This window comes from Eumetopias jubatus, unplaced genomic scaffold (assembly GCF_037043125.1).
Source record: "Eumetopias jubatus isolate StellerSeaLion01/CBP00866 unplaced genomic scaffold, mEumJub1_p1.0 scaffold_4, whole genome shotgun sequence".
In the NCBI taxonomy this organism is placed as follows: domain Eukaryota; kingdom Metazoa; phylum Chordata; class Mammalia; order Carnivora; family Otariidae; genus Eumetopias; species Eumetopias jubatus.
Window position 1 is genome coordinate 124783043 of NW_028274810.1, and position 25889 is coordinate 124808931.

General features: G+C 38.0%; 1 protein-coding gene across 2 annotated transcripts in view; it reads left to right on the plus strand.

Annotated features, from left to right (window-relative positions):
* The window catches only part of ATAD2 (ATPase family AAA domain containing 2), a 71512-nt gene extending 46303 nt beyond the window's left edge, over positions 1-25209 (plus strand). For both annotated transcript variants that reach the window (XM_028105657.2, XM_028105658.2), the window contains exons 20-28: positions 13452-13587; positions 14787-14983; positions 15554-15713; positions 17861-17983; positions 18110-18253; positions 19732-20127; positions 22161-22294; positions 23555-23683; positions 24458-25209. In XM_028105657.2, the coding sequence (XP_027961458.1) occupies positions 13452-13587; positions 14787-14983; positions 15554-15713; positions 17861-17983; positions 18110-18253; positions 19732-20127; positions 22161-22294; positions 23555-23683; positions 24458-24502 (1464 nt within the window). In that variant the 3' untranslated portion in view covers positions 24503-25209. The remainder of the gene's footprint in view (positions 1-13451; positions 13588-14786; positions 14984-15553; positions 15714-17860; positions 17984-18109; positions 18254-19731; positions 20128-22160; positions 22295-23554; positions 23684-24457) is intronic.
* The last annotated feature ends 680 nt before the right edge of the window (positions 25210-25889 follow it).

The following is a 25889-nucleotide window of genomic DNA, read 5'->3' on the forward strand; positions in this document are numbered from 1 at the left end:
AACTATTTGGTATATAGACCTGTTGGGCAGGATGGTATGTATAAATATGTATGTGTATAGTAGGGCTACATTATATACTTTTTTCTCTTAAAAAATAGGAGTTATATGTTTCATACTATTCTGCAGTTTGCTGTGTGTGTGTGTGTGTGTGTGTGTGTAATGTATATGTATATATATACACATACTATTGCATACTATTCTGCAGTTTGCTTTATGTTTGTATATAAAATGTATTTATGTATATATATAATGTATTTTTCAGGACACAGTCTCATTCCTTTTAAAAAGTAGGATGGTTTTTTCCATTGTCTTGATGTACCAAAAATTTATCCAGATTCTTGTTCATAGATCTTTTGGTGGTGGTTTAGTTTTTATCTGTTGAACTGTTAGAGTGAGCATCCTTGAGTTTTATTTAACATGAGCATTACTTTGTGTATTTTTCTAGCATCCATTCCTAAAAGTATATTAACCTTAGCTTAATCAAAGAATATGCACATTTAAAATTTTTGGTGGCACTAAATCACTGTCTTTCAAGTTTGTGCCTATTTAGGCAACTACCAGTGACAGAAGTTCATGCTTTTTCTGCCTGGAATACTCTTCTAGATACTTGCCTGGCATGATTCTTTATTTTTCTCAGGTCTCTGCCCAGGTATCACCTCTCAGAGGCCTTCCCTGATCAGTTTCTCAATTACAGCAATCAGCTCCTCTGCCCATCACTCTCTTTTCCCTTACTCTACTTTGTTCTTATCACCACCTGCCATTATTTATTTGTTTTGCCTTTCTCTCTCCTAGCAGAATATAAAGTACATGAAGTAAGACTTTTTTTCCTACCTTTCAATTGTCAGAGTACATAATAAGCATATTATCGGCTTCTATGTGTGAATAAGTTTTTCCATACCTTTGACAAAATTGGTTTGCATTTTTTTAAGAATGTGAGTAGGAAGATAAATTCAGATATTTTAATTAATATTTATTGGGTACTTATTCTTTAACAGGCATAGTTCTAGATACTGGGGATATAGCATTGAAAAATATAGACAAAAATTTCTGTCTTCCTAGGGCATACATTTTAATTGGGGGGGCGGAGAGAAAAATAAATAAAATATATAATAACCTATTGCTATGGATAAAAATTTAGCTAAGCAATACCAAAAGAGTGTGATAGGGTTATAATGTTAAATAGTCTTAGGCAAGGCCTCACTAAGAAGATGACTTTTGGGGTGCCTATTGTGGCTCAGTCATCAAGTGTCTGCCTTCGGCTCAGGTCATGATCCCAGGGTCCTGGGATTGAGCCCCGCATCGGGCTCCCTGCTCCGTGGGAAGCCTGCTTCTCCCTCTCCCACTCCCCCTGCTTGTGTTCCCTCTCTCGCTGTGTCTCTCTCTGTCAAATAAATAAATAAAATCTTAAAAAAAAGAAGATGACTTTTAAGGAAAGACCTGAAAAAAGTAAGACAGTGAGTAGCCCAGTTGGGCATCTGAGGGGCAAGGTTTCCTGGCAGAAGAAAAGCAAGTGCAAAGACCGTGAAGCAAAAGTGTGTTTGGTGTGTTGGAAGAAACAGCAAGACCAGGGTGGCCAGAGCACAGTGAGTGAAGAGCAGAAGGAAGGAAATGAGATCAGGTTGTCCCTGATGGCTCTGTTTTAATAGTTGATTGTGAATTACTCAACTGAAAGTTGAATAAGCTGGGAAATAAACGTGTATGTTACAGACTCAAAGGCTTCTAGTTTAGTTAATCTAGTTCTGGACTCTTCCTTTATATTGACTTCTTTATGTGGATATTTCAGCTTTGTTGAGACACTTTCTTCCCTGTTCATTGTTAGCTCTGATTCCTAAAAAATCAACTTATTTTTAAGGGCTTCCTTATCTTAATCTCTGTTTTCCAGGTACTATATAGAACTTGTCAAATCTATTTTCATCACGACAACTCTTTATATATTTGAATCCTCTGTTATGTTGATTTGTATCTCCCCACTTTGACCCAGGCTTTTTCACACTAAACATTTCTTCTATGATACGGTATATTCCTTAGTGTTATTAATACAACAGAAGTTTATTTCTTGCTCACTTAACTATACTACGCAGGTGACTACATTCAGGCCTATCCTCCCCCATGAAGTCGTTCCAGACACTTGGGCTCAGAGAGCTTTCTCGTTTTCATCATGTAGCTTTCAGCTTGCTTTCATTCCACCTCACTGAAAGGAGTGGCCCATTCATGTGCCTGATCTGAAAGATGTATATCGTTTCCTGTCCCGTTCTCTTTGGCTCCTCCTAACAGCAAGGGAGACTAGGAGGTGTAACAGAGCAGTGTGCCCAAGAAGAGGATGTGGGCCTGATAATAGCAAGCTCTGCCACACGACACATATTTTTAGTTTCTTCAAAATTCTAGTCACTCTCCTGAATATCGTTATATTCCTTTTGAAAAGTTGTACCCGGGATAAATTACTCTAGCAGTGTTCTGGTTAACAGAGTAAAGAAGAATTACTATTTAGTAGCCACATTATACCATTGGGCTTATTGTACTCCTAGTCAGTTAAAACTTTGTTAATCATTCTGAAGTTTGAAACAAAGATAATAAGTTCATACTCTTGATAACAAGACAAACCAGCTGAGTTGTGTTTTGTTTTGTTTTCTGTTTTTTGGGGTGTTTTTTTGTTTTGTTTTTTTTTTGAGAGCACGTGTGAGTTGGGACTAGGGGCAAAAGGGAAGGGGAAGAGAGAATCTCAAGCAGGCTCCACACCCAGCGTGGAGCCTGACACAGGGCTCCATCTCACAACCCTGAAATCATGACTTGAGCTGAAATCAAGCATTGGATGCTTAACTGACTGAGCCACCCAGGTGCCCCTAGCTGAGCATTCTTTATATGGAATTAGGGAGGTTGAAAAACCAGTCAGCTTAATGTAAGATAACTTGATCAAGAATGTGGGAATTCTGCACTCAAAGATCTTTTTTTAAAGAATAGCTTCTCTGTTTTCTTAGGGTAATATTTCCTAAGGATATAATTGTAAATTGGGTAAAGTCCCAGTACCATACTGCATGGTAGGGAGGAGTGGGCACAGGACCAGGAATTGTTTATTTTAAAAAATGAATAATCTAATTTATGTGGATACAAATAAACAAGTCCACTTTGAGCCTTTTAGTGGTTCAGTGACACTGTCTAGGTAGCATTGTTCTATATAATAAATGAAAACACTGTGTACCATTTGAGGTACATTAAAAATTGCATTAAAAATTGTCCATATCAGAACTGCAATCAGAGTACCTATATGCATGAGCACTTAACAAGTCAGCAGTATGGGAAAAATGAGAAAGAATGTCATGAATAGATTAGAAACTTTCATGAATCCATGGAAGAAAAGCAATGGGGATCAGATTGATGAGGGTAACCACAGTTCAAAGCATGTGCATGAGAGGACTACTTTGAAAGATGGGAATAGTTTCTAGCTCTGAGTCAGTGCTAGGAAGGAATTGAAAGAGCCCTTGGACAACTTTGAGTTAACTGGCTTTCTTCACTTCTGGCCATGCCAAGCAGCAATCAGAAGAGTTGTTCGTCCTTAGCTAAGAGCAGTGAGGGTGGGCCCAAAGATTAATGTGTCAGAGCAGTGACTATCTATGGCTGCCAATATCAGGAAGAATGGGGAGACCCTGTTGCCCAGAAAGCAAATTACAGGTACATTCTATTTCCAGGATAGACTAGCTTCTTCATAATCACTGGAAGTAGAAGCTAGAATAAACAGAACAAGCATCTATGGGCAGTTAAGAATTCAAAGGCAAAGATGAGCTTATAAGTAAGTATTTGAGAAAGACCGCTCAATGAATAATCATATCCATGCATTACCAACAGACTATTGTAGAAAAGAACCAATTGGAGATATTCTAAATGAAATAACTGCTCCCCTCCAAATAAAAAAAAAAACTCCATGAGGCTTTTGAAAAGGAGTAGACACACATGAAGAGCAATTAGTGAGATGGAATATCATGAGACAAGGAATTCTTATGGTATATGATACAAAAGGACAGAGATTTGAAAAGGGAGGAAAAAAAGCTAAAATAGAGGTGATCAGTTCAGGACTAACACCTATTTAATGGGCTTATGGGAAGAGAAAATAAATGTAGAAGAGAAAATAGTCACATACTAAAACCTTTTGTAGAGTTAAAGAATACCTTAAGTTCAGATATAGGAGTTTCTGTGTTCTAACTGATGGATATAAAAAGGCCCAGCGGAGAGGAAAGTATGGCAGAGGAGTAGGGAACCCTATTCCAGCTGGTCCCCGGAATTGAGCTGGATATCTACCAGACCACTCTGAACACCCACGAAATCAGCCTGAGATGTAAGAAGATGTATCTGGGATCTCTACAAACAGAATGTCGCAGGCGGTTGGTATGAAGCAGGGAGCTGTGATTCCGCGGGCATATATCAGAAGATAAAAGAAAGGGGGAGGGAGCCGTTGGGATTCTGCACCACTGGTGAGCGAAAGCCTCCCATGCTGGGAACAGGGCACAGACTCGCAGATCGCAGAGAGGTAGTGGCGGGGAAAGGACTTTAGGGCAACCCCCCCAGACTGAAACCTGGAGCGGCGGGGGCCACGCATGCAAACTGGGGGCGGCTGGCGGTTTTAGAAGCACAAAGGGCAGAGAAGTGCCCCAACCTGGAGGGGAGGACTTGGAGCGCTGCTGAGGGGCACGCAACCCAGGACACTGCACAGAAACGGAGATAGTGTGGCCTGCAGAGCTCACTGAAGAACTGACTGCCATCTCTCTCCTCTGAGGCAGAGGGTTGGAAAAGATCTCTTCTGCTCTGACTCTCAGAAGAGACACAGAAAGCTGCCAGAGAACAAAAGCCCCCCCAAACCGGTTTTCACTGAGCCCATCCCCCCCCCCACAGGGAGCAGGGCAACTCTTGCCCAAACAGGGTTGCCTGAGTAACAGCGTGCAGGCCCCTCCCCCAGAAGACAGGCTGGGAGAACAAGAGGTCAACAACCCTAAAGTCCCTATAAAACAGATGCATCTTGCTTGGGTTGTGGTCAATAATTTGGACTCCGTACATTCCCTCAACCACCCCTCAACAGAATGACTAGGAGGAGGAACCCCCAAAATAGGAAAGACTCAGAGACTGTGACTTCTGCCACAGATTTACAAATGGATACAGATAGAACCAAGGTGTCAAAGATGGAATTCAGGGTAGCAGTTGTGAAGACAGTAGCTAGAATGGAGAAATCGATTAATGGCAACATAGAGTCTCTAAGGGCAGTAATGAAAGCTGAACTGGCAGAACTTAAAAATGCCATCAATGAGATCCAATCTAACCTAGATAATCTAATAGGGTAAGCGAGGCAGAACGAATTAGTGATCTAGAGACCAATTGATAGACAAGAAGGAAAAAGAGGAGGCCAGGGAGAAACAACTCAGAATCCATGAAATCAGAGAAAGAAGTGACACCATGAGACATTCCAATGTCAGAATTATTGGGGTCCTGAAGGGGTGGAGAGAGAGAGAGGACTAGAAGATATATTTGAGCAAATCATAGCTGAGAATTTACCTAATCTGGGGAATGAAACAAACATTCGTGTCTTAGAGACCGAGGACACCTTCCAGGATCAAGGAAAACAGGCCAATGCCGCAGCATGTAATAGTAAAACTCAAATCTTAGAACCAAGGAAACCATCTTAAGGGCAGTTAGGAGGAAGAGATTCCTTACGTACAGAGGGAGTAACATCAGAATAACTGGTCAGACATATCCACAGAGACCTGGCAAGACAGAAAGGGCTGGCAAGACATATTCAGAGTACTAAACAAGAAGAACATGCGGCCAAGAATACTTTACCCAGCAAGGCTGTCATCTAGAATGGATGGAGAGATGCAGAGCTTCCAAGACCAGCAGAAACTGAAAGAATATGTGACCGCTAAGCCGGCCCTGCAAGAAATATTAAGGGGGTTCTATAAAAGGAGAAAGACCCCAAGAGTGATATAGAACAGAAATCTACAGAGACAATCTATAGAAACAAGGACTTAACAGGCAACATGATGACAATAAATTCATATCTTTCAATAATCAGTCTCAACGTGAATGGCCTAAATGCTCCCATAAAACGGCACAGGGTTGCAGATTGGATAAAAAGACAGGACCCATCCATATGCTGTCTACAAGAGACTCATTTTGAACCTAAAGATACATCCAGACTGAAAGTGAAGGGATGGAGATCCATCTTCCATGCCAGTGGACCTCAAAAGAAAACTGGGGTAACAATTCTTATATCAGACAGATTAGATTTTAAAGACTGTAGTTAGAGACACAGAAGGACACTATATCATTCTTAAAGGGTCTATCCAACAAGATCTAACAGTTGTAAATATCTACGCCCCCAACATGGGAGCATCCGTCTACATAAGCCAATTGTTAACCAAAATAGTCATATTGATAATAATACATTAATTGTAGGAGACCTCCATTCTCCACTCTCAGCAATAGACAGATCAACTGAGCAGAAAATCAACAAAGAAGAGTTTTGAATGACGCACTGAACCAGATGGACCTCATAGATATATAGAGAGAGAACATTCCACCCTAAAACAACAGAATGTTCCTTCTTCTCGAGCGCACACGGAACTTTCTCCAGAATAGACCACATACTGGGTCACAGATCAGGTCTCAAATGATACCAAAAGATTAATAAGATTATTCCCTGCATATTCTCAGACCATAATGCTTTAAAACTGGAACTCAGGGCACCTGGGTGGCTCAGTTGGTTAAGCGACTGCCTTTGGCTCAGGTCATGATCCTGGAGTCGTGGGATCAAGTCCCGCATCGGGCTCCCTGCTCAGCAGGGAGTCTGCTTCTCCCTCTGACTCTCACCCCTCTCATGCTCTCTATCATTCTCTTTCTCTCAATAAATATGTAAAAATCTTTTTAAAAAACTGGAACTCAATCACAAGAAAAAATTTGGAAAAAATTCAAACACTTGGAAACTAAAGACCACTCTGCTCAAGAATGTTTGGGTCAACCAGGAAGTCAAAGAAGAACTTAAACAATTCATGGAAACAAATGAGAACGAAAACACATTGGTCCAAAACCTATGGGATACTGCAAAGGCTGGCCTAAGGGGGAAATACATAGCCATCCAAGCCTCACTCAAAAAGATAGAAAAACCCAGAATTCACCAACTAACTTTACACTGTAAAGAACTAGAGAAAAAGCAACAGACGATGCCTAAGCCATGCATTAGAAGAGAAATAATTAAGATTAGAGCAGAGACTATGAATTAGAAACCAGAAACACAGTAAATCAGATCAATGAAACTAGAAGCTGGTTCTTTGAAAGAATAAGACCGATAAACCACTGGCCAGACTTACCCAAAAGAAAAGAGAAAGGACCCAAATTAATAAAATTATGAATGAAAGGGGAGAGATCATGACTAACACCAAGGAAATAGAAACAATTATTAGAAATTATTATCAACAACTATATGCCAATAAAGCAACCTGGAAGAAATGGATGCCTTCCTGGAAATCTGGAAACTGTCAAGACTGAAACAGGAAGAAATTGACAACCTGAATAGGCCAATAACCAATAACGAGATTGAAGCAGTGATCAAAAACCTCCCAAAAAACAAGAGTCCAAGGCCTGATGGATTCCCTGGGGAATTCTACCAAACACTCAAAGAAGAAATAATACCTATTCTCCTGAGGCTGTTTCAAAAAATAGAAACAGAAGGAAAGCTTCCAGACTCATTCTGTGAGACCAGCATTACCTTAATCCCCAAACCAGGCAAAGACCCCATCAAAAAGGAGGATTTCAGACCGATATCCCTGATGAATATGGATTCCAAAATCCTCAACAAAATCCTAGCTAATAGGACCCAACAATACATTAAAAGGATCATCCACCACAACCAAGTGGGATTTATCCCCGGGATGCAAGGGTGGTTCAACATTTCGCAAATCAATCAGTGTGATAGAACACATTAATACAAGGAGAGAGAAGAACCATATGGTCCTCTCAATTGATGCAGAAAAAGCATTTGACAAAACACAGTATCCTTCCCTGATTAAAACTCTTCAGAGTATAGGGATAGAGGGGACATTCCTCAAGTTCATAAAATCCACCTATGAAAAACCCACAGTGAATATCATCCTCAATGGGGAAAAGATGAGAACCTTTCCCTTAAGATCAGGAACACGTCAAGGATGCCCACTCTCACCACTGTTGTTCAACATAGTACTAGAAGTCTTAGCAACAGCAATCAGACAACCAAAAGAAATAAAAGGTATTCAAATTGGCAAAGAAGTCAAACATTCTCTCTTTGCAGATGACATGATACTTTATGTGGAAAACCCAAAAGACTCCACCCCCAAATTACTAGAACTCATACAGCAATTCAGTAATGTGGCAGGATACAAAATCAATGCACAGAAATCAGTTGCTTTCTTATACACTAACAATGCAACTGTAGAAAGAGAAATTAGAGAAACGATTCCATTTACAATAGCACCAAAAACCGTAAAATAACCTTGGAATAAACCTAACCAAAGAGGTAAAGGATATACACGCTAGGAACTACAGAACACTCACAAAAGAAATTGAAGAACAAAAAGATGGAAAAACATTCCATGCTCATGGATCAGAAGAATAAACATTGTTAAAATGTCTATGCTACCCAGAGCAATCTATACCTTCAATGCCATCCTGATCAAAATTCCAATGACATTTTTCAAAGTGCTGGAACAAACAATCCTAAAATTTGTATGGAATCAGAAAAGACCCCGAATCACCAAGGAAATGTTGAAAAAGAAAAAGCTGAGGGCATCACGTTGCCTGATTTCAAGCTATATTACAAAGCAGTGATCACCAAGACAGCGTGGTACTGGCACAGAAACAGACATATAGACCAATGGAACAGAATAGCCCAGATATGGACCCTCCACACTATGGTCAAATAATCTTCAACAAAGCAGGAAAAAACATGCAATGGAAAAAAGACAGTCTCTTCAATAAGTGGTGCTGGGAAAATTGGACAGCTATATACAGAAGAATGAAACTCAACCATTCTCTACCACCACACACAAAGATAAACTCAAAATGGATGAAAGACCTCAATGTGACAGTGGAATCCATCAAAATCCTAGAACATAGGCAGTAACCTCTTTGACATCGGCCACAGCAACTTCTTTCAAGATACATCTCCAAAGGCTGGTGAAGCAAAAGCAAAAATGAACTCTTGGGACTTCATCAAGATAAAAAGCTTCTGCACAGCAAAGGAAACAGTCAACAAAACAAAGAGGCAACCCACAGAATGGGAGAAGATATTTGCAAATGACTACAGACAAAGCACTGATTTCTAAGATCTATAAAGAACTCAAACTCAACACCCAAAAAATATAAGTAAAAAAAATGGACAGAAGACATGAACAGATACTTCTCCAAAGAAGACATACAAATGGCTAACAGACACATGAAAAAATGTTCATCATCATTAGCCATCAGGGAAATTCAAATCAAAACTACACTGAGATACCACCTTACACCAGTTAGGATTGCAAAAATGGACAAGGCAAGAAACAACAAATGTTGGAGAGGTTGTGGAGAAAGGGGAACCCTCATACACTGTTGGTGGGAATGCAAGTTGGTACAGCCACTTGGGAAGAGAGTGTGGAGGTGCCTCAAAAAATTAAAAATAGAGCTACCCTATGACCCAGCAATTGCACTCCTGGGTATTTACCCCAAAGACACAGATGTAGTGAAAAGAAGGGCCATATGCACCCCAATGTTCATAGCAGCAATGTCCGCAATAGCCACACTGTGGAAAGAGCCGAGATGCCCTTCAGCAGATGAATGGATAAAGAAGATGTGGTCCCTATATACAGTGGAATATTACTCAGCCATCAGAAAGAATGAATACCCAACTTTTACATCCACATGGATGGGACTGGAGGAGATTATGCTAAGTGAAATAAGAAGAGAAAGTCAATTATCATATGGTTTCACTTATTTGTGGAACATAAGGAATAGCAGGGAGGACACTAGGAGAAGGAAATGGGGGGTATTGGAGGGAGAGACGAACGATGAGAGACTATGGACTCAGAGAAACAAACTGAGGGTTCTAGAGGGGAGGGGGTGGGGGGATGGGTTGGCTAAGTGTGATGGGTATTAAGGAGGGCACGTACTGCATGGAGCACTGGGTGTTATACAAAAACAATGAATCACGGAACACTACATCAAAAACTAATGCTGTATGGTGACTAACATAACATAAATTAAATTAAATTAAAAAAATAAAAAGGCCCACATCTAGATAAAATTTCAGGATGTCAGAAGTACAGAGGAAAATTTTAAAATCTACTGAGAGAAAAAATATTACTAGGAAGGACTGAAAAATTGCTTCTACCTTCCCATTGGTAACACTAGCTACTAAGGAGACAAGTGAGCAATATTTATTTCCAGAGGTTTTTGTTATTGTTTTTGTTTTTAAGATTTATTTATTTTAGAGGTGGGGAGTGGCAGAGGGAGAGAGAGAGAATCTTTTTTTTTTTTTTAAAGATTTTATTATTTATTTGACAGAGACACAATGAGAGAGGGAACACAAGCAGAGGAAGAGGGAGAAGCAGGCCTCCCACGGAGCAGGGAGCCCAATGCGGGGCTCGATCCCATGACCCTGGGACCATGACCTGAGTTGAAGGCAGATGCCCAATGACTGAGCCACCCAGGCATCCCTATTTCCAGAGTTTTGAAGGAAAATAATTTTAAACTCTTAATTTTCTTCTCAACAAAGTAAGCATTTGAGTGAGAGAACAAAACAAAGATTTTTAGGGAGAGAGGCTGGGGAAGAGGGCAAGAATCCTAAGCAGGCTTCTTGCCTAGTGCAGAGTCCAATGCAGGGCTCGATCTCACAACCCTGAGATCATGACCTGAGCCGAAATCAAGAGTCAGATGTTTAACCAACTGAGCTACCCAGGCACCCCAAAGACAGTTTTGAATATGCCATGCCTAAGAAACTATTACCCATAAACCCTTGACTGAAAGAACTAATTATTAAAGGATTATTCTCTTGGATTTTTATTTTGTAGAAGTGGCATATAAGAAGCAGTGAACAAAGAAAACAGTAAAACTTATTGTCACAAAATTGTGATAGAAAAAAAAATTTTTTTTTAAGATTTTATTTATTTATTTGAGAGAGAGAGAATGAGAGATAGCATGAGAGGGAAGAGGGTCAGAGGGAGAAGCAGACTCCTTGCTAAGCAGGGAGCCCGATGTGGGACTCGATCCCAGGACTCCAGGATCATGACCTGAGCCGAAGGCAGTCGCTTAACCAACTGAGCCACCCAGGCGCCCTAGAAAAAATTTTTTAAGAAATGTGAAACTAAGTTGGTCTTGGTCTGAATTTAATAATGGCAGGAAGGACATAGCAAAGGAGAGTTAAGAAGTAAACACACATTCAGATTTTTGTCTGATATGTAGGTATTGACTAACCTTACAGTTTGCTAGAAAAAGCTTAGATATATCTGTTAAAACTTATAACAGTAAAAAAATAAAAATACAGGCTATAACTTCTAGGCCACCAGAAAGGGGAAAGAGGCACAAATTCCAGTAAAAATCCCAGCAAAATAGGTAGGATCCTAAAATTCAGTGTCGAAGGAAAAAGTGCTTGAATTTCCAAAAAAAAAAAAAAATGTTGAAAAAGCTATGAGAAGGTTCTTGGCCCACCAAATATTAAAGCATACCACAAAATTAGAAATAAAACTGGAATTTGGGCCAGCATGGAGAAATTAATGTAATAAAATCCATTAGACTCTTGTTTATATAGTAATTTAGTAAATGAATTAGCAAAGATAGAGACATTTCATAAATGATGTTGAGACAATAGGAGGAAAGCTTCATATAACATACTAGGAACATTTTCATATATGGGAGCATGGAAGACCCTGTAAATCAGGTTATGCAAAAGCTATGAATGTAAACTTCTATATGTCAAAGATAACCAAAACAAAGTACGTAAGCATCACACAAGGAATAAACATCATTATCCTCTAATAATAATATGGGGGGGGGGGAGCGGAAAGGGCACCTGGGTGGCTCAGTCGGTTAAAAGTCTGCTTTCAGCTCAGGTCATGATCTCAGGGTCCTGGGATCGTCCCACATCGGGCTCACTGCTCAGCGGGGAGTCTGCTTGTCCCTCACCCTCTGCCCCTTCCCCTGCTTGTACGCTCACGCTCTCTCTGTCAAATAAATAAAATCTTTTAAAAAAATACTGGAAAAGGTTAAGAGGTTGTTTAGAAACAGCCTTTTGGGATCTCTTTTGCCATTCTTTTGGCAGTAAAATATGCATAACATAAAATTTACCATTTTAACCATTTTTAAGTGTACAATTCAGTGACATCAAGTACATTGCATTGAGTATATTCACAGTATTGTGCAGCCATCACCACTATCTGTTTCTAGAACTTTTTCATCATCCAAACAGAAACTTTATACCCATTAAACAATTACTCCCTATTCCTTCCTTTATCTAACCTCTAGTAACCTCTGTTACAATAAATTTCTGTCTCTGTGAATTCACCTATTTTACATATCTTGTATAAGTAGATTCATATAGTATTTGTCCTTTTGTGACTGACTTATTTCTCTTAGCGTGTTTTCAGAGTTCATCCATGTTGCGGCATGCATTAGAATTTCGCTCCTTTTTAAGGTTAAGTAATATTCCATTTTATGTATATATCACATTTTTATCCATTCATCTGGTGATGAACATTTGGATTGTCTCTACCTCTTGCCTACTATGAATAATCCTGGTATGATCATTGGTATATAAGTATGTGTTTGAGTGGTGGGTTTTTTGTTGTTTTTTTTTTAGCTCTTCAGATCCATATACTAGATTACATGGTAATTCTGTGTTTTCCATAGCCGCTGCAACATTTTTACATTCCTGTCAGCACAGGGGTTCTAATTTCTCTACATCCTCAACAGCACTTGTTATTTTCTAGCCTTTGTTATTATTTTTTTAATTTCTTTTTAAAGATTTCATTTTTAAGTAATTTCTACACCCACAGTGAGGCTCAAACTCACAACCCCGAGATCAAGAGTTGCATGATCTATCAACTGAGCCAGCCTGGTACCCCCTAGCCTTTATTCTTATCCTATCTCACTTTGGGTTGTGAGCGTGAGTTAATTGATCCCAAAAAACCCTTGAAATCAAATATTGCCATGTCACTTGCCACATGAATTATACTTTGGAGTCTTGAGTTTTAAAGAAGATCCCCTATTTTTTAGTTCCTACCCTCACGCATATATGATTTATATATAACTCCAACATATAGAAAAGATCTGTGTTTTAATAAAAACATCTCTTTAGTACACAGTTCAGGTCATTAAAAATATGTGTGTAATAACCCACTGTTGCATTGAATGATATATACACGGTATTGTGTATACACATTTATAATGCATGTATTTTCTTTTTTAAGGTCCAAGAATTATTTATCCGTGATTATGGAGAAATTTTCAATGTCCAGTTACCTGGTAAAGAAGAACGAACAAAATTTTTTGAAGATTTAATTCTAAAGCAAGCTGCTAAGCCTCCTTTATCAAAAAAGAAAGCAGGTGGGGCGCCTGGGTGGCTCAGTTGGTTAAGCGACTGCCTTCGGCTCAGGTCATGATCCTGGAGTCCCGGGATCGAGTCCCACATTGGGCTCCCTGCTCAGCAGGGAGTCTGCTTCTCCCTCTGACCCTCTTCCCTCTCGTGCTCTCTATCTCTCATTCTCTCTCAAATAAATAAATAAAATCTTTAAAAAAAAAAGAAAGCAGGTTAGTTTCTCTATCAAAGTTTAATGTATAATAATTTCGAGAAAGTGGGAATAAAATATGAATGGCATCGTCATCTTCTAATAACACAAACTCAAAACCTCAGGCGTTAGGTTTGCTTATAAATCTCTATGCTTCCCATTAAAGTAGACTAAAGATCTTAAAGCATACAAGGACTTTCCTACTGTAGTTCCAGTCCATGGAGAATTTCAGCTGGAATTCATAAAGCTCCAGCCTGTCTTCCCAAGCCCGATTTTGGTACTTTTGTTCTCCCCTCCTTCCCCCATCTCTTTCCTTGCAAACACTCTGTTTTTACACCACATGCATCATATTCCTGTCTTTTCATAATTTCATTTATGCTTGCTCTCTGTCAGTAATGCTTCTATTCTCATTGCTTATCTCTGCCTAAGGAACAACTTGTCCTTCTATAATTCATTTTTTTCCTCCTTAACATATCTAGGCATAATTAATTTTCTACCATTATGACCCAGTGTGCTTTTTTCATACTACTAATATAACATTACAATGATGTGATAATTGTCCCTTACTCCTTTAATAGATTGCCAATTTATTGGGGCATCACTCTCATACTCCTTTTTTATCCTGAGTACTCAGTGCATATCTGTTCAAACAAAATTAAACTTACTACATTTGAAACATACAACAGTTTTTTATTAGTTCAAAAATTAACTAGTAAAAAGCTTTTTTTAATAGAATATTCTTGTGCTGGAGATAATGCATTTTCAAAGTTTTAATAGCCTCTTAACTGATCTTAAAATGGAACAGAGGTAGTGACTTAGGAATTAACATTACAAATAACAAATTACCAATTGTTGCCGGAGGGGAGCTAGGGATAGAGATTATGGTAGCACTTGAGTATTTCAAATCCTCTAATTCCCAGCAGATGTAAGGATAACCCCTGAAAGCCTGGCCACTGAATCATTTGTCACCCTTGCTATGATGGGAGAGTAATAACTAAAATCTTCGTTCATGTGAAGTTTTGCAGGCCTTGGAGGTACTCCCTGTAGCACCACCACCTGAGCCAAGACCACTGACCGTAGAAGAAGTGAAACGACTAGAAGAACAAGAAGAAGATACATTTAGAGAACTGAGGATTTTCTTGAGAAATGTTACACATAGGCTTGCTATTGACAAGCGATTCAGAGTATTTACTAAACCTGTTGACCCTGATGAGGTATTGATTTAATCTTTGGCTGGAATTTGTTCTAAACTATAATGAATTAGAGAATATTTGCATTGTTTATGTGGTTCCCTGTCTACACTCTGAGCTTATTTTCTTTATGTGGAATATACCGAGTAGTGTCCTAAGCACATGGAGACTTAAAAGCCATCTAATGCATTTTCCTTTCCTCCAAAGAGTAGCCAGTTAACTTTGTCTGCCAACCCAAACATTCTAGACGTGATTTAAGATTGACTTAAGGCTGCATAATATTATTGTGACCTACACGATTTAAAGTGACCTGGAGAGTGAAGTGTGAAGTCTTAAGTTGACATTGAAGGATGGGTGACATTTGGATAAGGAAAGAGGTCTAAGATATTACTGGAGATACAGGTGCCCAGGAACAGGAGTAAATACAAAACAAAACCAGCTTTAAACAGAGTCAAAGGTTTCATATTAATACATTATTGTTATTTCTTATATATTTATTCTCTCTCCCCTGTATTGCCCGTCAGAGCAACTGGACTCAAATGTTTTTTATGTTCAGAGTTAATTTAGTGATTTGGTCATTTGCTTGAATTTTAGGTTCCTGATTATGTCACTGTGATAAAGCAACCAATGGACCTTTCATCTGTAATCAGTAAAATTGATCTCCACAAGTATCTGACTGTGAAAGACTATTTGAGTGATATCGACCTAATCTGTAGTAATGCTTTAGAATACAATCCAGATAGAGATCCTGGAGGTGAGCATTAGTGGGTTTGTTTCCCCCCGCCCCGGGGTGGGGGACAGGGACTGCTAACATTTAGTGAGGGTTGACTTTATGCCAGGTGATATAAACATTTTACATTCACAATGCCATTTAATACAGTGTTATGCTCATTTTACAGTTGAACAAAATGAAGTTAGAGAGGTAAAAAAAAAAAAAAAAACTTATTTGGGGTCATACTGCCAGGAAGTGGCAGAAGCAGAATTTGAATGCAGGTTTCTTTGACTGCAGCGTACCTGTATTTACAGTTCCTTGGTGTATCCTCTAATGAGACGCAGAATTGCATAACAACTTAGCTTCTTTCCTTTGTTTATCAGTGCTCTTTCTCCAAGTGGAAAATAAATATTCTGTAATAGAAAAGGTTTGAAAGCATTTTCTCAAGAGCATGGAGCCTGATGTGGGGTTCCATCCCAGGACCCTGAGATCATGACCTGAGCCAAAACCAAGTTGGACACTTGACTGGCTGAGCCACCCCAGCACCCCGACTTGCTAATAACATTTTAAAAACTAAGCCCTCTAGATTTATTATGGTGATCAATTTCATAACGTATATAAATGTCGAATCACTGTGTTGTACACTTGAAACTAATATAACTCAACTACGCTTCAATAAAAATGAAAACTAAGTGCCCTATTTCCTCTCTCCAAAGGTGGACAGTTTGGGGATCTTTTTAGACCTTTTCTATACATATACCTATTCTGTCCTCACCTATGCAATCTATTAAAAAATAAAATTTATAATGTAAGGGATTTTTTAATATGTTTGTTCATATATATAATGATATTCAACTTGATATAAACTTACTCTGTTATCCAAAAATATTTTGCTTCAGTGCTGCTTTTTCCTAGCTTCCTATTTTTGTTTTGTGGATAGTATCCTTAACTCTCTCAGTGGGTAATTTTTTTTAATAGTCCTGTTTGCTATGTTAACTCTCTCCCCCAGTACATTGGCTTTCTGTTTTCTAGTTGGTAGTGTTTATAAATTAGATTGATTAGCATAGGGACCTACTGAGAGTTTCTTCAGCAATTGAAAAGCTCACCGTTCTGCTTCCAGTCCTCTGCTTCTCCTCCCGTAGGCTTTTCCCTGTAGTTCAGGGTTCTGTAGGTTAACCCTGGGGAGCAGGCTACCAACCTGAGAACACCCCTAACTGTAGAAAGAAGGAAGCATTTGCCCTGGACACTGAGGGCTTTTTCTGTATCACTGCAGTCATGCTGCTGCTACGTCTCCTTCTGCCCACGGTGACAATCTAAAACTACTTTAGACCAGTGGTATGCCTGTAGCGGGCAATCAGCATCTCCTAAAGGGCTTGTTAAGATACAGCTTGCAGGGCCCCATCTCCATGGTTTCTGATTCTGTAGATGTAGGGGAGGATGTGAGAATTTACATTTCTGACAAGTTTCCAGGTGACGCTGATGCTACCACACTTGGGGAACCAGTGCTTAGGCTTTTGCCCCTGCCTTTCTTTGGGCCCAAATGCCATGTTAGAAATCCCGTGAAGAATCCTTCTGATATTCTAGCTATTGCTGCCAACTCCAACCTGGGTGTGAATATTGCAGCCTACCTCCCTGAGGGAACTGATCCAGTTGTTCAAGCAGTTTTACCTTCACTTATTACCTCCCCTCTGCCTCAGAGAATATTCCAGTTTACAGTGCTTGGACCCTGAGCATAGGGACTTTTCCAGTGTTTCCTGTGTAAGGTTGCTATTTAATTGTCTGTTTAGTTTCTCTGTCAATGCAATAACATCTTCTCTATCTTCTAAAATTCTTTTCCACCTCTGGTTCACTAACGACACCGATAGCCTTCCTTGCTGTTTTTGTTGTTGTCGTGTTGTTGTATAGTCTTGCTGTTGATTGATTTTTTTTTCCCCTGATATTTCAAGGGGAGCTAGATAGGGCAGAGCAATAAAATTGTTTGGGTTTAGCCTGCCGTATTGAATCAGATGTCCAGAACATTAGATTAACAGCAAAAACAGAATAATACAGTTCCAGTAACATTTACTATTCATGGTAAAAGTGAAAAAGGAATTTTAATGACTATAATCTTAGCCCAACATGTTGAGCTTATTTTTGGTAAATTATTGAAAGGAGAGATTTTAAAACTGAATTCTTTATTCATTTCTCAGATCGTCTTATTAGGCATAGAGCCTGTGCTTTAAGAGATACGGCCTATGCAATAATTAAAGAAGAACTTGATGAAGACTTTGAGCAGCTTTGTGAAGAAATTCGGGAATCTAGAAAGAAGAGAGGTAGGAAAATGATTTAGCATCAGAAAAAAGATGCCTCTGGTGTAGTGTATTGAGTCCTTTTCATTAACCCTTCATGTAATTTTGAAATGTGGACATTTGACTTGATATCCCCTGTCTATTTATAAGGTTGTAGCTCCTCCAAATATGCCCCATCTTACTATCATGTGATGCCAAAGCAAAATTCCACCTCTGCTGGTGATAAAAGATCAGATCCAGAGCAGAATGAAAAACTCAAGACAACCAGTACTCCTGTGGCTTGCAGTACTCCTGGTAAGTGCCCTTGGCTAACTTTTACTTATGAAACTAGCCTTTATTTTCTACTGATGCCATTTACTTTCTCCTTAGTTTCCTCTATATCGATGTGGTAAATTACCTTGATTTTGTTAATGTTAAGGCAATTTTGCATTCTTGAAATAATTCCAGGTTTATAATGATAGGCCACTTGCAGTCCCAGTTCACCTTCATCTAACTGCGAATTGACTGATTTGAAATTGATTTTCGTTTCTATAAATTCTAGTCTATTTCCTGTTCCTCCTTATTCTTACGGTGTAGCTCCAGAGGGTACTAACCCAGAACCCTTGGGTTTTCCCAAGACCTCCCTTCCTTGGCAGGCTCTTAATTCCAGTTTTTGTTCTTTAAGCCCTATGAATGTCCCAACTCTCCTCAGCATCTTAGACTCTCAGTTATTCATTTGTTTTTTCCAGATTCTGGTATCATAATTCCTCAGTGTCTTGTTAGATCTCAGATGCTTTTAAACAGAATTTTTAGAATTCTATGTGTGTGTGTGTGTGTGTGTGTGTTTGTTGTGGGGGTTGGAACTTACCTTATTGTATTGCATGCTTGTCCATCCTGGGGTAAGTGATTTGAGATAGGTAGAGTAGGCCCTTCTTTTGTAAAAATGGGAGATGGCAGCTGGGAAAGGGAGGATGAGAAGGCAAACGAGCAAGAGATCTGTACGACCAATGGCTCTTGGTCCAATCAGCTTTGGGCAAGTATGTATATGGAAATTGAGGACATGGACAATGTCTCCTTTAAAACAGTCCATCCCTAGCTATACACCCAGCAGGATTGCATACATTATGTTTGCTGAAAGACATGTCCAAGAATGTTCCTAGAACCAGTATTTATAATAGCCCAAAACTGGGAGCAACCCAAATGCCCACTGACAATAGAATGGGAAAATATGGATTATACAACAGTGAGAATGACTAAAATTCAAGCACATGCAACAGTATGGACGAATCTCCCAAACAGAATATTACAGTGTAGTTATTCTGTATCTGGTCCAGGCAGAATGTTTCAGCTCTGTATAGCTTAGTTTTCTTCATCTGTAAAACGATGTTGATAACCCTGATCAGGTGAAAGTGAAATTTCAGGGGGTCAGTACACAAAGAGCTTAGAAGAGTCCCCACCACATGGTGAGCACTCAGTAAGTGTAGGCCGTTTTCTCCAGTTCATCGCCACAGCGATTGTTGTCATGGGGTCATCATACAGTTCATATCATTGCCCTCCTTAAAATTATTCAAGATAAAATCCAAACTCTTTAGAAGGACACATCATTGCCCACTTCCTAGCTTCTTCTTACAGTACTCTCTACCCTTGTTTCTGTGTTCCAACCATAAAAAACTACAGCAGTTTCTCAAACTCTCTATCCTCTTACATCTCGGGAGGTATTTTTCACTCACTCACTTAGACTTTAGAAAATTGTCAAATGTTCTTTTAATCCTTTTTCTTTAAATTCTTTGAAGCTCAGTTGAAGAGAAAAATCCGCAAAAAGTCAAAGTGGTACTTAGGCACCATAACAAAACGAAGGAGGATTTCACAGGTGAAAGATGAGAGCCAGAATGTCACAGATGACAAAATTGAGAGTGATACAGAGGAAAATCAAGATACAAGTGTAGACCACAATGAGACTGGAAACACAGGAGAGTCCTCAGTGGAAGAAAATGAAAAGCACCAAAATGCCTCTGAAAGCAAAATAGAATTGGGGAATAATAATTCAAGTATCTGTGGTATTGAAAATGAACTTGAAGAATCTGGGAAGACCAGAGCATGCACAGAAGTGAGGAAAGATAAAGTTGTCTGCAATGGAGATGCTTCTGGCTGTCAGATAATAGATACTTCTGATGAAAATGAAGCAAAAGGCAAGTCTTTCTCAATGAAAGCAACTTACTAATTTTAATTTTAAAAGATGTTTTGGTGCACCTGGGTGGCACAGTCGGTTGGGTGTCCAACTCTTGGTTTCGGCCCAGGTGGCAATCTCAGGATCGTGGGATGGAACCCCACATCGGGCTCCACACTCAGCTCACAGTCTGTTTGGGATTCTTGTTCCCTCTCCCTGTGCCCCTCCCCACTCATTCTCTCTCTCTCTCTCTCTCTCAAATAGATCTTTAATTAATTTATTTATTATTATGTTACTCACCATACAGTACATCATTAGTTTTTGATTAGTGTTCCATGATTCGTTGCTTAAAAATGTTTCACTCAAAGTTTTCAAATGAGTAATTACCATCTCATTTTATTCCTTTTCCTTGTCTTTCAGAATGCAGGTGTTAATTAGGAAAAATAGCAATTTCTTTACTTAATAACTGTTGAGCTTGTAAATCACTACTGTTAAAAGCACAATGTGGCATCAAATAGACCTGGATTTGAACCCAAGTCCTCTACTTAGTAACTTTTGACCTTGGGCAAGGTCTTGACCAGTCAGTCTCCCTTTTCTCTTCTGCAATATTGGGGTAGATAGTGGTCGGGTAATGAAATATTTTGAAACTTGAATAAAATAATCCATCTAAAGCATGTTGCAAAGTGCTTGGCTATACAGTTTTCAAAAACTGGCAGGATACCCTCTTCTTTTTAAGCAAAATCAGCAGGTTTCTGTAATTCTGGCTGAGTGATACAGAACCAGTGTTACTCACCCCCATCATTGCTCTATTTCTATTAGGGGTTAAGTCCAAGATTATTTATATTTATTCTAATGATCCTTTCACCAAAGTTTTTCATTTAGAATTGTCTTCTATCTGGATCTTCTTGTATCTTTAGCAGTAGATTTGTTTGGGTTTTGGAAAAGTCAAACATTATTTAGTCTTAGAAAGCAAAAAGAGGGATAACAGTTAAAAAATTCATTTTGGTCAAAAACAAGTATTGAGGATGTTCATGAGACTGGGGTTTCTTTTGTTTTGTTTTGTTTTTTCACTGTCTTATAAACTAGGCAAATCTTTTTCAAGGACTTCCTTGAAATGAGTTCTAGTGTATTTGAGTAATCACAGCAGGATAGACTAGGATATAGCCTTTTCAGTGTGGATATTTTAAATGTTAATCTTTGGCTATATAATGTAGTATGTTTTGTTTGGGTTCAGAATTGTTTTATTTTTCTTTTATCATTATCTTTTTTTAAAGGACACTATTTAATGGGGGACAGGTACTTGTTTACCTATCAGCAGATTTGGGTTCTTGTTCTGGCTCTTAACAGTTAGGTAGTTGACCTTAGAAGAAAGTCCCTTCACCTCTCTTGGCCTCATTGTTCTTATCTATCAGTGAGTAGATTATTCTAGATCAGAGATAGGCAAACTTTTTCTGTAAAGGGACAGATAGTAAATATTTAGTGGTACAATCTCTGTCCCAACTACTCAAATCTGTTAGAAAAGCCACATTGACACACATATGTAAAATGGGCATGGTTGTGTTTTTATTTGTGTATTTATTTTTTATTTATATATTATATAAATATATATAAATATATATAGATATATATTTTTACATATTTTTATATACATCATATATAAATACATATGTATAAATATATGTATAAATATATATATATATATATAATTTTTATTTGTGTATTTATACCAGTAGGGCAGATTGGTCCTATGGGTGGTAGTTTGCAACTCCTAGATTACGGAGGTCCCTTCCAGCTTTTACATTCTAGGACTCTTGTGCTGAAGTAATCTTGTGCAAAGGATCCTGCTGAGGGTCCTTTGAAATGCTCCATTTGAGAAGTACTTCTCTTTCTTTTTTGAGAGTAGAAGTGGCAGCATCTTAATCTTGCAGCAGAGCCAAAAAACCAGAGTTGGTGTTTGTGTTTTAGTAAATATGTCCTGCTATTTAATTTGCCTAATGTTTCTTTTAAACATAGTGTCTGTGAACCACATAATAGTTATTTAACTTTTCATTCTAGAAATGTGTGTTCTGCGAATGACTCGAGCTAGACGTTCCCAAGTAGAACAACAGCAGCTCATCAGTGTTGAAAAGGCTTTGGCAATTCTTTCCCGGCCTACACCCTCACTTGTCGTGGACCATGAACAATTAAAAGTATGTAAATTGAAATCATAATGCTTCGGTGTGCAGATTAGTAACAGAACCCACCAAAAATGGACTTGTGATAGTACATTGTGTCAATTTGACATGCAGTAAATCATGATCTTTTCTAAAAGGGTGAACTTGGTATAGAATAACTTTCATAAAAGCAGTGCTTGGAGATGGCTAATGTGTTGATATTCTGGTTTTTTTAACATACTTCTCTGCATTATTGATCCTATACATTGTTTTGGTTTTTTTTTTTTTAAGATTTATTTATTTATTTAGAGATAGAGAGAGGGCGAGCATGGGGGGGTAGGGAGAGGGAGAGGATCTCAAGCAGACTGCCCGCTGAGCATGGAGCCCATCACAGGGCTCAGTCTCACAAGCCATGAGATCCTGACCTGAGCCAAAACCAGGAGTCAGATGCTCAACCAACTGAGCCACCCACATGCCCATATACATTGTTTTCTGATCATCACCAGTGACCAGTTTATTTGGTTTTTACTCAACCATAATGGCTTTTTGTTTGTTTGTTTGTTTGTTAACTGAGAGGTAATGGCATATCCTTGTAGGGCCAGACTTAAAAGAATCACAGAAATCTAGTGAGTCCACTTCAGTCATTAAGAAAAAGAACTGGGATGCCTGGGTGGCACAGTCTGTTAAGTGTCCCACTCTCCGTTTCGGCTCAGGACATGATCTCAGGGTCGTGAGATCGAGCTCCACGTTGAGCCCCACATTGGGCTCTGGGCTCAGCGGGGAGTCTGCTTAAGACTCTCTTCCTCCCCTTGTGCCCCTCGCTCACTCACTCTCTTTCACTCTCTTTCTCTAAAATAGATAAATCGTAAAAAAAAAAAAAAGAACTGAAGTAGTGAGGTGGTTCATCATTTATGTACTCTCTCTTTTGTTTCACATTATGATGCACTTGCATTGCCATAAAATACCCTGCAAAAATGTTGCTTTTTTTCTTATTAATCTAGTTTGCGGTTATATTTTAATTTGTCTATAGAGATTTATGGCTAAAATTGAAATTGGCCACCTCTTCAGCTATAGTTTTTAGGTTGGGAGTTACCCAGGGCAGAGGCCAGGATCCTAGAACGATGATGAAGTGAACTACCACTAAGGATCAGAGCCACTTTCAGAGGCCACCATGTCTCATCAAGTAATTGGTCTGCCCTCTTCTGGTTTATATGCTAAAAATTTCCCAAATCTTCAAAATTAAAATATCTCGCGAATTTCTCTCTCACATGTGTAAACACTCATGTTTTCTTTTAGAATCTTTTGAAGACTGTTGTTAAAAAAAGTCAAGAATACAATATTTTTCAGTTGGAAAATTTATATGCAGTAATCAGCCAGTGTATTTATCAGCATCGCATGGACTATGACAAAACAACACTTATTCAGGTAAGCTAATCTATATAAGAAATTATAAGAATTTTTAAAGACCATTTTTTAATATGTGGACTATGGATTATTTCTATATACAACTAAGTTCTGTACTTTTTGAAATCTAGTACTTCACTAGTTTGTGTTTCTTCGATAAACATTGGAACTATAGTATCAGTAGATTGAAAAATCTCTATTTTGTGTGTGTATTAATGAAGATACGTAGCTCTTTTTCAAGATAGCCTTAAGATAGACCTGTGTGTCTTTACTTAATCTTGCTTTATAGTGGGCATTAGTACTAATTTTTAAAAATAGATATTGGATAATAACAACATAGTATATATCTATAACAATATAGTATATCTATTATAAATCTATTTACCGTGTATCTATAGTATGTATCTATTAGGTACATACTAATGTACCTACCAGTATATAATATACATAGTAATTAGTATATCTACTAAGTGTACTGTGGTACCTACATAGTATGATAGGTATGTAATACTAGTATCTAGAAATACACTAGTGTCTTGATTATGACTGTTTGAACTTAACATAAGATGACTGCGTCTCACACTTATTTCAAAGGGATTTAAATAATGAAGTCCCATTGGTGATAATCAGTTTAGGTGATAGTCATAAATACGGAACTAAATTTCTGTTTTCTCTCTCAGGTATATACATGAGTTAATAATATTCTTGAGGTTATTTATGTAAAATAGCAATAGAGTAATGTTTCTTTTTTTTTATACTGAAAGTTACTATTTTTCCTTTTTACCCTTTATCTAGAAAATGGAGCAAGAGGTAGAAAACTTCAGTTGTTCCAGATCATGATGCCCTGGTATCAAGTATTCTTTATATTCAGTTGCTATTTAATTCACCTTTGTCATGTCCATATAAGTGATACAAGATGAAATCCTGCATCTTTAAGGAAATGATTAAAATAGTAAATAAAAATATTTAAACTTTTCTGGTATTTATGTACATGTGTAAGATAAATTACAGCGATAACTGATAAATATTTGACGTTTGAACAAGGCACTGTAGTAATAGTAATTCTCTAGTGTATCAGTAGTTGAAGTATGGCCAACTCTTAATAAAAGTTATTTTGATAACTAATGTTTTATGGCACTTAAGAGTAATTAGTGACATTGACATTTTTTTGTTTTAAGCACTTTTAATGTTTTTCCTTCCTAAAAATATTTTCTTGTATCAGACTAGAAACTTCCTGAACCATTGTGTCTTTGTGTCTTTGCCATCCTTTTGTTCTTGTTCTTTTCAGTGTCCATCTCCTATTTGCCTTTAGCTTTCTTTCCCCATTTACCTAAAAGCCAGGGTTCGGGTCATCTGTGGGAAGGCCCTGAACAGCTTCTGTACTTGAATGTCAAAATTCAGATAAACATTTTTATAATTCTAATTTGGGTTAATAAAGATTTTTAATATTTTTTGTTTATTTTTATGATTATACACACAGCAAATGTATTAATATCTACTTGTTCAATATCTTTTTAATAGCACAAAGGTTTTATATTTGAAAACTCTCTATATCTTTCTAAATTTGTGCTTAGGTTGTATTCTATAGATAGTTTTTATATACAATTATATAAATATAAATATTATAAATTTTGTATTAATGATACCAAAAATACATTTCTTTCTTAAAGCAATAAAATCATTCACCGCCATGCATATTCTCTTGTTTTGTTTTTTTACAAAGACATTCTAATATTAGTTTGTGAAATAGTTGGAAACTTCCTTCAAGGGGAATAGGAGTTAAGGATCTCATATGAGAGAGTCTGGATTCTAAAACGGTTTCCGAGTTGAGTTGCCTTTTCTTGTTGATTTATCTGGATATTGTTATTTAAAGCCTTATAAAACCCAGGAATTTAAATACCTTAACAAATAGATATCCTCTTATATAATGCACAAAGCGATGCCAGTCACTGAAAAAATTTAAAGCAGTGTATGTTTTTGCACTTATGTATACACACTCATTTTTATTGAAGCTTATTATAACTCTTCCATAATAGATAGGGATGTTTTTGATGCCTGAACAATTTTGAGATATTTGGAAGATACCCCTCTGTTGGAATTAGTCTGTTTTTCTCATGATTCGACTGAGATTATGGATAAGGAAGATCACAGAAGTAAAGTGGTTATATCAGATGACATACTATCAGTGTGATTTATGGCTGTTGATTAACCTTGATCACGTGGCAGT